The sequence below is a fragment of the Oncorhynchus masou genome, chromosome 12 (genome assembly GCF_036934945.1).
Source record: "Oncorhynchus masou masou isolate Uvic2021 chromosome 12, UVic_Omas_1.1, whole genome shotgun sequence".
NCBI lineage: Eukaryota > Metazoa > Chordata > Actinopteri > Salmoniformes > Salmonidae > Oncorhynchus > Oncorhynchus masou.
This window is the reverse complement of record NC_088223.1, coordinates 95,057,584-95,071,834: the sequence shown is the minus strand read 5'-3', so window position 1 is coordinate 95,071,834 and position 14,251 is coordinate 95,057,584. Positions and strand designations below refer to the sequence as shown.

Sequence of the window (14,251 nt, the reverse complement as noted above, 5' to 3'; positions counted from 1 at the left end):
TCTCTCCACTGGCTTCCAGTTGAAGCTCGCATCCGCTACAAGACCATGGTGCTTGCCTACGGAGCTGTGAGGGGAACGGCACCGCAGTACCTCCAGGCTCTGATCAGGCCCTACACCCAAACAAGGGCACTGCGTTCATCCACCTCTGGCCTGCTCGCCTCCCTACCACTGAGGAAGTACAGTTCCCGCTCAGCCCAGTCAAAACTGTTCACTGCTCTGGCCCCCCAATGGTGGAACAAACTCCCTCACGACGCCAGGACAGCGGAGTCAATCACCACCTTCCGGAAACACCTGAAACCCCACCTCTTCAAGGAATACCTAGGATAGGATAAAGTTATCCTTCTCACCCCCCCCCTTAAATGATTTAGATGCACTATTGTAAAGTGGCTGTTCCACTGGATGTCAGAAGGTGAATTCACCAATTTGTAAGTCGCTCTGGATAAGAGCGTCTGCTAAATGACTTAAATGTAAATGTAATGTAAATGTAATGTTCCTGGGGTCCTCCTAGATACCTAATGTTCCTGGGGTCCTCCTAGACACCTAATGTTCCTGGGGTCCTACCTCATGGACAACTAATGTTCCTGGGGTCCTCCTAGACACCTAATGTTCCTGGGGTCCTCCTAGATACCTAATGTTCCTGGGGCCCTCCCTCCTAGACACCTAATGTTCCTGGGGTCCTCCTAGACAACTAATGTTCCTGGGGTCCTCCTAGATACCTAATGTTCCTGGGGCCCTCCCTCCTAGACACCTAATGTTCCTGGGGTCCTCCTAGATACCTATTGTTCCTGGGGTCCTCCTAGACACCTAATGTTCCTGGGGTCCTCCCTTCTAGACACCTAATGTTCCTGGGGTCCTCCCTTCTAGATACCTAATGTTCCTGTGGTCCTCCTAGACAACTAATGTTCCTGGGGTCCTCCTAGACAACTAATGTTCCTGGGGTCCTCCCTCCTAGACACCTAATGTTCCTGGGGTCCTCCTAGACAACTAATGTTCCTGGGGTCCTCCTAGACACCTAATGTTCCTGGGGTCCTCCTAGACAACTAATGTTCCTGGGGTCCTCCCTCCTAGACACCTAATGTTCCTGGGGTCCTCCTAGACAACTAATGTTCCTGGGGTCCTCCCTTCTAGACACCTAATGTTCCTGGGGTCCTCCCTTCTAGATACCTAATGTTCCTGGGGTCCTCCCTCATAGACACCTAATGTTCCTGTGGTACTCCTAGACACCTAATGTTCCTGGGGTCCTCCCTCATAGACACCTATTGTTCCTGGGGTCCTTCCTCCTAGACACCTAATGTTCCTGAGGTCCTCCCAGACACCTTATGTTCCTGGGGTCCTCCTAGATACCTAATGTTCCAGGTGTCCTCCTAGACACCTAATGTTCCTGGGGTCCTCCTAAACACCTAATGTTCCTGGGGTCCTCCCTCGTAGACACCTATTGTTCCTGGGGTCCTCCCTCCTAGACACCTGATGTTCCTAGGCTCCTCCTAGATACCTAATGTTCGTGGTGTAATCTTAGACACATAGTGTTCCTAGGATCCTCCTTAAGACCTAATATTCCTGGGGTCCTCCCTTCTAGATACCTATTGTTCCTGGGATCCTACCTTCTAGACACCTGATGTTCCTGGGGTCCTCCTAGACACCTAATGTTCCTGGGGTCCTCCCTCCTAGACATCTAATGTTCCTGGGGTCCTCCCTCCTAGACATCTAATGTTCCTGGGGTCCTCCCTCCTAGACAACTAATGTTCCTGGGGTCCTCATAGATACCTACTGTTCCTGGAGTCCTACATAGATACCTAATGTTCCTGGGTTCCTCCTACATACCTAATGTTCCTGTGGTCCTCCCTCATAGACACCTAATGTTCCTGGTGTAATCTTAGACACATAGTCGTCCTGGGGTCCTCCTTGACACCCAATGTTCCTGGGGTCCTCCGTCCTAGACCCATAATGTTCCGGGGGTCCTACTTGACCCCTAATGTTCCTGGGGTCCACCCTCCTAGATACCTATTGTTCCTGGGGTCCTCCTAGACACCTAATGTTCCTGGGGACCTCCAACATGGACACCTAATGTTCCTGGGGTCCACCCTCCTAGATACCTATTGTTCCTGGGGTCCTCCTAGACACCTAATGATCATGGGGACCTCCCTCATAGACACCTAATGTTCCTGGGGTCCTCCTAGACACCTAATGTTCCTGGGGTCCTCCTAGATACCTAATGATCCTGGGGTCCTCCCTTCTAGACACCTAATGTTCCTGGGGTCCTCCTAGATACCTAATGTTCCTGGGGTCCTCCTAGATACCTAATGTTCCTGGGGTCCTCCCTTCTAGACACCTAATGTTCCTGGGGTCCTCCTAGATACCTAATGTTCCTGTGGTCCTCCTAGACACCTGTTGTTCCTGGGGTCCTCCCTTCTTGACACCTAATATTCCTGGGGTCCTCCTAAACAGCTATTGTTCCTGGGGTCCTCCCTCCTAGATACCTAATGTTCCTGGGGTCCTCCTAGATACCTAATGTTCCTGGGGTCCTCATAGACACCTAATGTTCCTGTGGTCCTCCTAGACACCTAATGTTCCTGGGGTCCTCCTAAACAGCTATTGTTCCTGGGGTCCTCCCTTCTTGACACCTGATGTTCCTGGGGTCCTCCTTGACACCTAATGTTCCTGTGTTCCTCCTATATACCTAATGTTCCTGTGGTCCTCCTAGACACCTAATGTTCCTGGGGTCCTCCCTCCTAGACATCCAATGTTCCTGGGGTCTTCCCTCCTAGACACCTAATGTTCCTGGGGTTCTTCTAGACACCTAATGTTCCTGGGTTCCTCGCTCCTAGACATCAAATGTGCCTGGGGTCCTCCCTCTTAGACATCTAATGTTCCTGGGGTCCTCCCTCCTAGATACCTAATGTTCCTGGGGTCCTCCTAGATACCTAATGTTCCTGGTGTCCTCCCTCATAGACACCTATTGTTCCAGGGGTCCTTCCTTCTAGACACCTAATGTTCCTGGGTTCCTCCCTCATAGACACCTAATGTTCCTGGGGTCCTCCTAGACACCTAATGTTCCTGGGGTCCTCCATTCAAGATACCTATTGTTCCTGGGGTCATCCCTTCTTGACACCTAATGTTCCTGGGGTCCTCACTTCTTGACACCTGATGTTCCTGGGGTCCTCCTTGACACCTAATGTTCCTAGGTTCCTCCTATATACCTCATGTTGCTGTGATCCTCCTAGACACCTAATGTTCCTGGGGTCCTCCCTCCTAGACATCCAAAGTTCCTGGGGTCCATCCTCCTAGACACTTAATGTTCCTGGGGTCCTTCCAGACACCTATTGTTCCTGGGGTCCTCCTTGACACCTAATCTTCCTGGGGTCCTCCCTCATAGACACCTAATGTTCCTGGGGTCCTCCGAGACACCTATTGTTCCTGGGGTCCTCCCTCATAGACACCTAATGTTCCTGGGGTCCTTCCAGACACCTATTGTTCCTGGGGTCCTCCTTGACACCTAATGTTCCTGGGGTCCTCCTAGACACCTAATGTTCCTGGGGTCCTCCGTTCTAGACACCTAATGTTCCTGGGGACCTCCATCGTGGACACCTAATGTTCCTGGGGTCCTCCCTCCTAGACACCTAATGTTCCTGGGTTCCTCCTAGATACCTAAGGATCCTGGGGACCTCCCTCATAGATACCTAATGTTCCTGGGGTCCGTCTAGACACCTATTGTTCCCGGGGTCCTCCCTTCTAGACACCTAATGTTCCTGGGGTCCTTCTAGACACCTAATGTTCCTGGTGTCCTCCTCGACACCTATTGTTCCTGGGGTCCTCCCTTCTAGACACCTAATGTTCCTGGGGTCCTCCTAGATACCTAATGTTCCTGGGTTCCTCCTATATACCTAATGTTCCTGTGTTCCTCCTAGACACCTAATGTTCCTGGGGTCCATCCTCCTAGACACTTAATGTTCCTGGGGTCCTTCCAGACACCTATTGTTCCTGGGGTCCTCCTTGACACCTAATCTTCCTGGGGTCCTCCCTCATAGACACCTAATGTTCCTGGGGTCCTCCGAGACACCTATTGTTCCTGGGGTCCTCCCTCATAGACACCTAATGTTCCTGGGGTCCTTCCAGACACCTATTGTTCCTGGGGTCCTCCTTGACACCTAATGTTCCTGGGGTCCTCCTAGACACCTAATGTTCCTGGGGTCCTCCGTTCTAGACACCTAATGTTCCTGGGGACCTCCATCGTGGACACCTAATGTTCCTGGGGTCCTCCCTCCTAGACACCTAATGTTCCTGGGTTCCTCCTAGATACCTAAGGATCCTGGGGACCTCCCTCATAGATACCTAATGTTCCTGGGGTCCGTCTAGACACCTATTGTTCCCGGGGTCCTCCCTTCTAGACACCTAATGTTCCTGGGGTCCTTCTAGACACCTAATGTTCCTAGGGTCCTCCCTCATAGACACCTAATGTTCCTGGTGTCCTCCTCGACACCTATTGTTCCTGGGGTCCTCCCTTCTAGACACCTAATGTTCCTGGGGTCCTCCTAGATACCTAATGTTCCTGGGTTCCTCCTATATACCTAATGTTCCTGTGTTCCTCCTAGACACCTAATGTTCCTGGGGTCCTTCCTCCTAGACACCTAATGTTCCTGGGGTCCTCCTAGACACTTAATGTTCCTGGGGTCCTTCCAGACACCTATTGTTCCTGGGGTCCTCCTTGACACCTAATGTTCCTGGGGTCCTCCGAGACACCTATTGTTCCTGGGGTCCTCCCTCATAGACACCTAATGTTCCTGGGGTCCTCCGAGACACCTATTGTTCCTGGGGTCCTCCCTCATAGACACCTAATGTTCCTGGGGTCCTCCGAGACACCTATTGTTCCTGGGGTCCTCCCTCATAGACACCTAGTCTTCCTGGGGTCCTACCTGCTAGATACCTAATGTTCCTGGGGACCTCCCTCATGGACTCCTAATGTTCCTGTGGTCCTCCGTTCTAGACACCTAATGTTCCTGGGGTCCTCCTAGACACCTAATGTTCCTGGGGTCCTCCGTTCTAGACACCTAATGTTCCTGGGGTCCTCCGTTCTAGACACCTAATGTTCCTGGGGACCTCCATCGTGGACACCTAATGTTCCTGGGGTCCTCCCTCCTAGACACCTAATGTTCCTGGGTTCCTCCCTCCTAGACACCTAATGTTCCTGGGGTCCTCCCTCCTAGACACCTAATGTTCCTGGGTTCCTCCTAGATACCTAATGATCCTGGGGACCTCCCTCATAGATACCTAATGTTCCTGGTGTCCTCCTCGACACCTATTGTTCCTGGGGTCCTCCCTTCTAGACACCTAATGTTCCTGGGGTCCTTCTAGACACCTAATGTTCCTAGGGTCCTCCCTCATAGGCACCTAATGTTCCTGGTGTCCTCCTCGACACCTATTGTTCCTGGGGTCCTCCCTTCTAGACACCTAATGTTCCTGGGGTCCTCCTAGATACCTAATGTTCCTGGGGTCCTTCTCGACACCTATTGTTCTTGGGGTCCTCCCTCCTAGACACCTAATGTTCCTGGTGTCCTCCTCGACACCTATTGTTCCTAGGGTCCTCCCTCATAGGCAACTAATGTTCCTGGGGTCCTTCTAGACACCTAATGTTCTTGGGGTCCTCCCTCATGGATACCTAATGTTCCTGGGGTCCTCCTAGATACCTAATGTTCCTGGGGTCCTCCTAGATACCTATTGTTCTTGGGGTCCTCCCTTCTAGATACCTAATGTTCCGGGGGTCCTTCTCGACACCTATTGTTCTTGGGGTCCTCCCTTCTAGATACCTAATGTTCCTGGGGTCCTTCTCGACACCTATTGTTCTTGGGGTCCTCCCTCATGGATACCTAATGTTCCTGGTGTCCTCCCTTCTAGACACCTAATGTTCCTGGGGTCCTCCTAGACACCTAATGTTCCTGGGGTCCTCCTAGATACCTAATGTTCCTGGTGTCCTCCTAGACACCTAATGTTCCTGGGGTCCTCCTAGATACCTAATGTTCCTGGGGTCCTCCTAGACACCTAATGTTCCTGGGGTCCTCCGTTCTAGACACCTAATGTTCCTGGGGTCCTCCGAGACACCTATTGTTCCTGGGGTCCTCCCTCATAGACACCTAGTCTTCCTGGGGTCCTACCTGCTAGATACCTAATGTTCCTGGGGACCTCCCTCATGGACTCCTAATGTTCCTGTGGTCCTCCGTTCTAGACACCTAATGTTCCTGGGGTCCTCCTAGACACCTAATGTTCCTGGGGTCCTCCGTTCTAGACACCTAATGTTCCTGGGGTCCTCCGTTCTAGACACCTAATGTTCCTGGGGACCTCCATCGTGGACACCTAATGTTCCTGGGGACCTCCCTCCTAGACACCTAATGTTCCTGGGTTCCTCCCTCCTAGACACCTAATGTTCCTGGGGTCCTCCCTCCTAGACACCTAATGTTCCTGGGTTCCTCCTAGATACCTAATGATCCTGGGGACCTCCCTCATAGATACCTAATGTTCCTGGTGTCCTCCTCGACACCTATTGTTCCTGGGGTCCTCCCTTCTAGACACCTAATGTTCCTGGGGTCCTTCTAGACACCTAATGTTCCTAGGGTCCTCCCTCATAGGCACCTAATGTTCCTGGTGTCCTCCTCGACACCTATTGTTCCTGGGGTCCTCCCTTCTAGACACCTAATGTTCCTGGGGTCCTCCTAGATACCTAATGTTCCTGGGGTCCTTCTCGACACCTATTGTTCTTGGGGTCCTCCCTCCAAGACACCTAATGTTCCTGGTGTCCTCCTCGACACCTATTGTTCCTAGGGTCCTCCCTCATAGGCAACTAATGTTCCTGGGGTCCTTCTAGACACCTAATGTTCCTAGGGTCCTCCCTCATAGGCACCTAATGTTCCTGGTGTCCTCCTCGACACCTATTGTTCCTAGGGTCCTCCCTCATAGGCAACTAATGTTCCTGGGGTCCTTCTAGACACCTAATGTTCTTGGGGTCCTCCCTCATGGATACCTAATGTTCCTGGGGTCCTCCTAGATACCTAATGTTCCTGGGGTCCTCCTAGATACCTATTGTTCTTGGGGTCCTCCCTTCTAGATACCTAATGTTCCGGGGGTCCTTCTCGACACCTATTGTTCTTGGGGTCCTCCCTTCTAGATACCTAATGTTCCTGGGGTCCTTCTCGACACCTATTGTTCTTGGGGTCCTCCCTCATGGATACCTAATGTTCCTGGTGTCCTCCCTTCTAGACACCTAATGTTCCTGGGGTCCTCCTAGACACCTAATGTTCCTGGGGTCCTCCTAGATACCTAATGTTCCTGGTGTCCTCCTAGACACCTAATGTTCCTGGGGTCCTCCTAGATACCTAATGTTCCTGGGGTCCTCCTAGACACCTAATGTTCCTGGTGTCCTCCCTCATGGATACCTAATGTTCCTGGGGTCCTCATAGTCACCTGATGTTACTTTACATTTCTTTCTGCATTTCTGGAATGTAATGTTTCATCTTTATAAATTAAATACAGCCTTTAATATATGTGTTAGATGTGAGTGATGTCAGAGAGAGAGACTGATACAGAGATGTTCATGTGTTAATGTAGAAACCACTCACATTCAGGAGAGCGTGAAACATGGTTCTCACATTCACAGTACTCTGAATAATCACCCTGCTACAAGTTGTGGAGATGTGTATTAAGGTTTGTGGAGAAGTTAATTGAAGGTTGTGGAGAAGTTCGTAAAGGTTGTGGAGAAGTTTATAAATGGTTGTGGAGAAGTTTATAAAAGGTTGTGGAAAAGTTTATAAAAGGTTTTGGAGAAGTTCCTTGAAGGTGGTGGAGAAGTTTATTGAAGGTTGTGGAGAAGTTCATTGAAGGTGGTGGAGAAGTTCATTGAAGGTTGTTGAGAAGTTTATAAAAGGTTGTGGAGAAGTTTGTTAAAGGTTGTGGAGAAGTTTGTTAAAGGTTGTGGAGAAGCTTATAAAAGGTTGTGGAGAAGTTTATAAAAGGTTGTGGGGAATTTTATAAAAGGTTGTGGAGAAGTTTATAAAAGGTTGTGGAGAAGTTTATAAAAGGTTGTGGAAAAGTTTATAAAAGGTTGTGGAAAAGTTTATAAAAGGTTGTGGAAAAGTTTATAAAAGGTTGTGGAAAAGTTCATTGAAGGTGGTGGAGAAGTTTATTGATGTTGGTGGAGAAGTTTATTGAAGGTTGTGGAGAAGTTCATTGAAGGTGGTGGAGAAGTTCATTGAAGGTTGTTGAGAAGTTTATAAAAGGTTGTTGAGAAGTTTATAAAAGGTTGTTGAGAAGTTTGTTAAAGGTTGTGGAGAAGTTTGTTAAAGGTTGTGGAGAAGTTTGTTAAAGGTTGTGGAGAAGTTTGTTAAAGGTTGTGGAGAAGTTTGTTAAAGGTTGTGGAGAAGTTTGTTAAAGGTTGTGGAGAAGTTCGTTAAAGGTTGTGGAGAAATTCCTGACCCCTCCTGTCTCAGCCTCCAGTATTTATGCTGCAGTAGTTTATGTGTCGGGGGCTAGCGTCAGTTTGTTATATCTGGAGTACTTCTCCTGTCTCAGCCTCCAGTATTTATGCTGCAGTAGTTTATGTGTCGGGGGGCTGGGGTCAGTCTGTTATATCTGGAGTACTTCTCCTGTCTCAGCCTCCAGTATTTATGCTGCAGTAGTTTATGTGTCGGGGGCTGGGGTCAGTCTGTTATATCTGGAGTACTTCTCCTGTCTCAGCCTCCAGTATTTATGCTGCAGTAGTTTATGTGTCGGGGGGCTGGGGTCAGTCTGTTATATCTGGAGTACTTCTCCTGTCTCAGCCTCCAGTATTTATGCTGCAGTAGTTTATGTGTCGGGGGCTGGGGTCAGTTTGTTATATCTGGAGTACTTCTCCTGTCTCAGCCTCCAGTATTTATGCTGCAGTAGTTTATGTGTCGGGGGGCTGGGGTCAGTCTGTTATATCTGGAGTACTTCTCCTGTCTCAGCCTCCAGTATTTATGCTGCAGTAGTTTATGTGTCGGGGGGCTAGCGTCAGTTTGTTATATCTGGAGTACTTCTCCTGTCTCAGCCTCCAGTATTTATGCTGCAGTAGTTTATGTGTCGGGGGCTGGGGTCAGTCTGTTATATCTGGAGTACTTCTCCTGTCTCAGCCTCCAGTATTTATGCTGCAGTAGTTTATGTGTCGGGGGCTGGGGTCAGTCTGTTATATCTGGAGTACTTCTCCTGTCTCAGCCTCCAGTATTTATGCTGCAGTAGTTTATGTGTCGGGGGCTGGGGTCAGTTTGTTATATCTGGAGTACTTCTCCTGTCTCAGCCTCCAGTATTTATGCTGCAGTAGTTTATGTGTCGGGGGCTGGGGTCAGTCTGTTATATCTGGAGTACTTCTCCTGTCTCAGCCTCCAGTATTTATGCTGCAGTAGTTTATGTGTCGGGGGGCTGGGGTCAGTCTGTTATATCTGGAGTACTTCTCCTGTCTCAGCCTCCAGTATTTATGCTGCAGTAGTTTATGTGTCGGGGGCTGGGGTCAGTCTGTTATATCTGGAGTACTTCTCCTGTCTTATTTGGTGTCCTGTGTTAATTTAAGTATGCTCTCTCTAATTCTCTCTCTCTTTCTTTCTCTCTCTCGGAGGACCTGAGCCCTTGGACCATGCCTCAGGACTACCTGGCATGATGTCTCCTTGCTGTCCCCAGTCCACCTGGTCGTGCTGCTGCTACAGTTTCAACTGTTCTGCCTGCAGCTATGGAACCCTGACCTGTTCACCGGACGTGCTACCTGTCCCAGACCTGCTGTTTTCAACTCTCTAGAGACAGCAGGAGCGGTAGAGATACTCTTAATGATCGGCTATGAAAAGCCAACTGACATTTACTCCTGAGGTGCTGACTTGCTGCACCCTCGACAACTACTGTGATTATTATTATTTGACCATGCTGGTCATTTATGAACATTTGAACATCTTGGCCATGTTCTGTTATAATCTCCACCCGGCACAGCCAGAAGAGGACTGGCCACCCCACATAGCTTGGTTCCTCTCTAGGTGTCTTCCTAGGTTTTGGCCTTTCTAGGGAGTTTTTCCTACCCACCGTGCTTCTACACCTGCATTGCTTGCTGTTTGGGGTTTTAGGCTGGGTTTCTGTACAGCACTTTGAGATATCAGCTGATGTAAATAAATTGTATTTAATTTGATTTGATTAAAGGTGGTGCTCTTACCTTCTCCATTGCACATGTAGGAGTAGTAGCCTTCAGACTTGAGCATGATGAGTAGTGATCCCCAGCCCAGCAGGACAGCTGAGAACAGCAGGTTTTCTATGATGGCTGTCACCGCCATCCACCACCGCCTGGCAAATGCTGTGGCCAGGGACGGAGCCATGACCAGACAGGAGTGGAGAATAGGGGGAGAGAAATGGGGAGTCTAGAGGCCTGAGGTCGATGTTCAGAGAACGTGAGTCTGGAGGCCTTAGGTCAAAGTTCAATGAACGAGGAGTCTAGAGGCCTGAGGTCAACGTTCAGAGAACTGGGAGTCTAGAAGCTTCAGGTCAAAGTTCAGAGAACGGGGAGAGTTGAAAGTGAGGAGAAGTAAGGGAAGCAGCAAATGTTTAGTGACAAGAGACCCTCAGCTAGTAGTCTGGTGATCAGGGTTCACAGGTCTGTGGAGACAGAGAGACAGAGAGACAGACAGAGAGGGAGGGAGAGAGAGAGAGAGAGAAGAGAGAGAGAGACAAAGTTATATTATTCCAGCCGTTCTGAACACTTGGCGGTGGTTGTTGAAAATTCAATATGATCCCAGTTACAGTACATGTATATGAATTACTGCTACGTTATAGATGCTCATGGTCCTCTATATTATTGAAGTGTCTGACAGTTGATGACCACCAGAGGAACCTTCGCTGCCCCCCCCCCCCCATTACATCTCCCAACTCTTAAGGTGAAACCATGTGACCATGTGGTTCTTTGACCTTCAGGCTGATTCATATGCAACTCTCTCTCTTTTCTCCCGCTCTCTCTTCATGAGGGTGAGAGTCCTTCCTTTCCTCCCCTTACACTCTTTCTCAACCTCTTCCCCCCTCCCTCTGCCCCTCAGCTATAGGACACATGGACACACACTGACCTGGTGTAATTACCTAGGTAACACCTCTAGATTATATTGTAGATAGTTACACATTAACAGCAGTGACACGTCGGTAGCCCATGTTCAGCTACAGTATCAAAGTCTCCACGACAGACAGTGTAAGAGGGGAGAGTTAGTTTCGCGCTGGTGACAATAACGGACTTCTGTTCAGTGTGGGAACTGATGAAGGATAAACTGGGCTGGCTGGCTGGTTGGCTCTCTCTCCCTCTCTCTCTCATTCCTTCCCCTCCCTCACTTCCCTCTCCCTCTCCCTCTCTCTCTCTCTCTCTCTCTCTCTCTCTATCCCTCTCTCTCTCATTCCTTCCCCTCCCTCACTTCCCTCTCCCTCTCCCTCTCCCTCTCTCTCTCTCTCACTTCCCTCTCCCTCTCCCTCTCTCTCTCTCTCACTTCCCTCTCCCTCTCTCTCTCTCTCTCTCTCTCTCTCTCTCTCTCTCTCTCTCTCTCTCTCTCTCTCTCTCTCACTCACCTCTCTCTCCCCCTCACTCACTCACTTCTCTCTCCCTCTCTCTCTCATTCCTTCCCCTCCCTCACTTCCCTCTCCCTCTCTCTCTCTCTCTCTCACTCACCTCTCTCTCCCCCTCACTCACTCACTTCTCTCTCCCTCTCTCTCTCATTCCTTCCCCTCCCTCACTTCCCTCTCCCTCTCCCTCTCCCTCTCTCTCCCTCTCTCTCTCTCTCTCTCTCCCTCTCCCTCTCCCTCTCTCACCCCCTCACTCACTCACTTCTCTCTCCCCTCTCTCTCATTCCTTCCCCTCCCTCACTTCCCTCTCCCTCTCTCTCTTCCTCTCTCTCTCTCTCTCTCACCACCTCTCTCCCCCTCACTCACTCACTTCTCTCTCCCTCTCTCACCTCTCTCTCCCCCTCACTCACTCACTTCTCTCTCCCTCTCTCTCTCATTCCTTCCCCTCCCTCACTTCCCTCTCCCTCTCTCTCTCTCTCTCTCTCTCTCTCACTCACCTCTCTCTCCCCCTCACTCACTCACTTCTCTCTCCCTCTCTCTCTCATTCCTTCCCCTCCCTCACTTCCCTCTCTCTCTCTCTCTCTCTCTCGTTCCTTCCCCTCCCTCACTCACCTCTCTCTCCTTCCTTCCCATCCCTCACTCCCCTATCTCTCCCCTCTCTCTCTCTTTCCTTCCCCTCCCTCCCTCCCTCCCTCCTCGCCCCCCTCTCTCTCTCTCTCTCTCTCTCTCTCTCTCTCTCTCATTCACCTCTCTCTCCCCCTCACTCACTCACTTCTCTCTCCCTCTCTCTCTCATTCATTCCCCTCCCTCACTTCCCTCTCTCTCTCTCTCTCTCTCTCTCTCGTTCCTTCCCCTCCCTCACTCACCTCTCTCTCCTTCCTTCCCATCCCTCACTCCCCTATCTCTCCCCTCTCTCTCTCTTTCCTCCCCCCCCCCCTCTCTCTCTCTCAATACATTATCTGCCCAACGGTGCATCCCATCCGCAGCACAATAGCACTGCAAACAAATGCCAGACAAACAAACTGATGGTTTGTGACCCGTCGGCACTCTTCTAATCATAACTCCGGAGACAAAACTGCTTGAGAGAATAAGGACAAACCATATGCTCATAATGACCTAGACAGCTGAATTCAGCAACATGGTCCGTTAATACATTCTGTTGCCCAGATCTTCTTCTATTAATCTCGGGTCCACATACCTCACGCCCAGAGAAATACATGAGCTACATGGTTTCACCAATGGAAGTACAAAGATGAGTTATTCCAAGCTTCTATATCTTATTATTAACACGGAAAAAGAATAACAAGAAATAACAGTAACTCTATTGCCCATGAATTAACATACAACATTAACACATATTGTAATCTATTCAGCATAGACAGTTTGTACTAACAGTATCCTAAGTGAAGACAGGTATGACTCCATTACAGGTAAGTTACCTACCGGTAGCCTAGTCCCTGACACACACAGGAGTTCAGTTGGATGTTGTTCAGAACTCTTCTGAGGGCTTCTTGTCTTGTTAAGGTCCTGGTCAGTCGTACCGGCATCTTGACGGGGAAGTCTTTTATACGCACCCCGAACCGGGAAAACATCTCTATCTTACTATTGGCTTTCTGAGGTGCCGCTGGAAAACTGCTGCAGCCAATCAGAGCCTCCCCTCACAGTCGCCCTCTACGGGGTCCACGGAGCCAAGGAGAGAAACAGAGAGCTGAGGCACAGGAAATATGTTGACAAAGATTGTGTTTTGATTCAGATAGCTTAAATGATTTGGTACTGGGCATTTATAAAAGTGAAATCATTTCATTGTATATATTTAGCCAGGATAATCTACTCAGCAATAACTGACAATGTTTATCAGGGAATCCTGCATTCCAATAGTAAAGTCAAACAGTTACGGAAACAGAAAGACAAATGAGGATGGAATCTATCTATAGCATATATCTATCTCTCTATATATATATATAGTATATATATATCTACAGCATATATCTATCTCTCTCTATATATATATAGTATATATATATCTACAGCATATATCTATCTCTCTCTATATATATATAGTATATATATATCTACAGCATATATCTATCTCTCTCTATATATATATAGTATATATATATCTACAGCATATATCTATCTCTATATATATATAGTATATATATATCTACAGCATATATCTATCTCTCTATATATATATATAGTATATATATATCTACAGCATATATCTATCGTATTCGGCCCCCTTGAAAGTATTCGGCCCCCTAACCATCTATCTATACCCACATCTATACCCACACACACACACACATATATACATACATACATATATATACATATACATACACATATACATATATATATATACATATACACATATACACACATATATATACATACACACATATATACACACATATATACATACACACATATACATATACACGTGTATGTATACGTGTACATACGTACATACGTACACACACACACACACACACACATACATACATACATACATATACACATATATATATATATATATATATATACACATATATATATACACATATACATAATACATATATATATATATACACATATACATAATACATATATATATACACATATACATATATACACATACATATACATATACATATATATATATACAGTGGGGAGAACAAGT

At 48.2% G+C, this 14,251-nt stretch overlaps 1 protein-coding gene across 2 annotated transcripts in view; it reads right to left on the bottom strand.

Moving 5' to 3' along the window:
* LOC135551095 (large neutral amino acids transporter small subunit 4-like) overlaps window positions 1–13,121 on the bottom strand; it is a 76,654-nt gene extending 63,533 nt beyond the window's left edge. For both annotated transcript variants that reach the window (XM_064982504.1, XM_064982506.1), the window contains exons 1-2: window positions 13,012–13,121; window positions 10,190–10,626 (exon numbers count right to left, since the gene is read on the bottom strand). In XM_064982504.1, the coding sequence (XP_064838576.1) occupies window positions 10,190–10,349 (160 nt within the window). In that variant the 5' untranslated portion in view covers window positions 10,350–10,626; window positions 13,012–13,121. The remainder of the gene's footprint in view (window positions 1–10,189; window positions 10,627–13,011) is intronic.
* Between the last annotated feature and the right edge of the window lie 1,130 nt (window positions 13,122–14,251).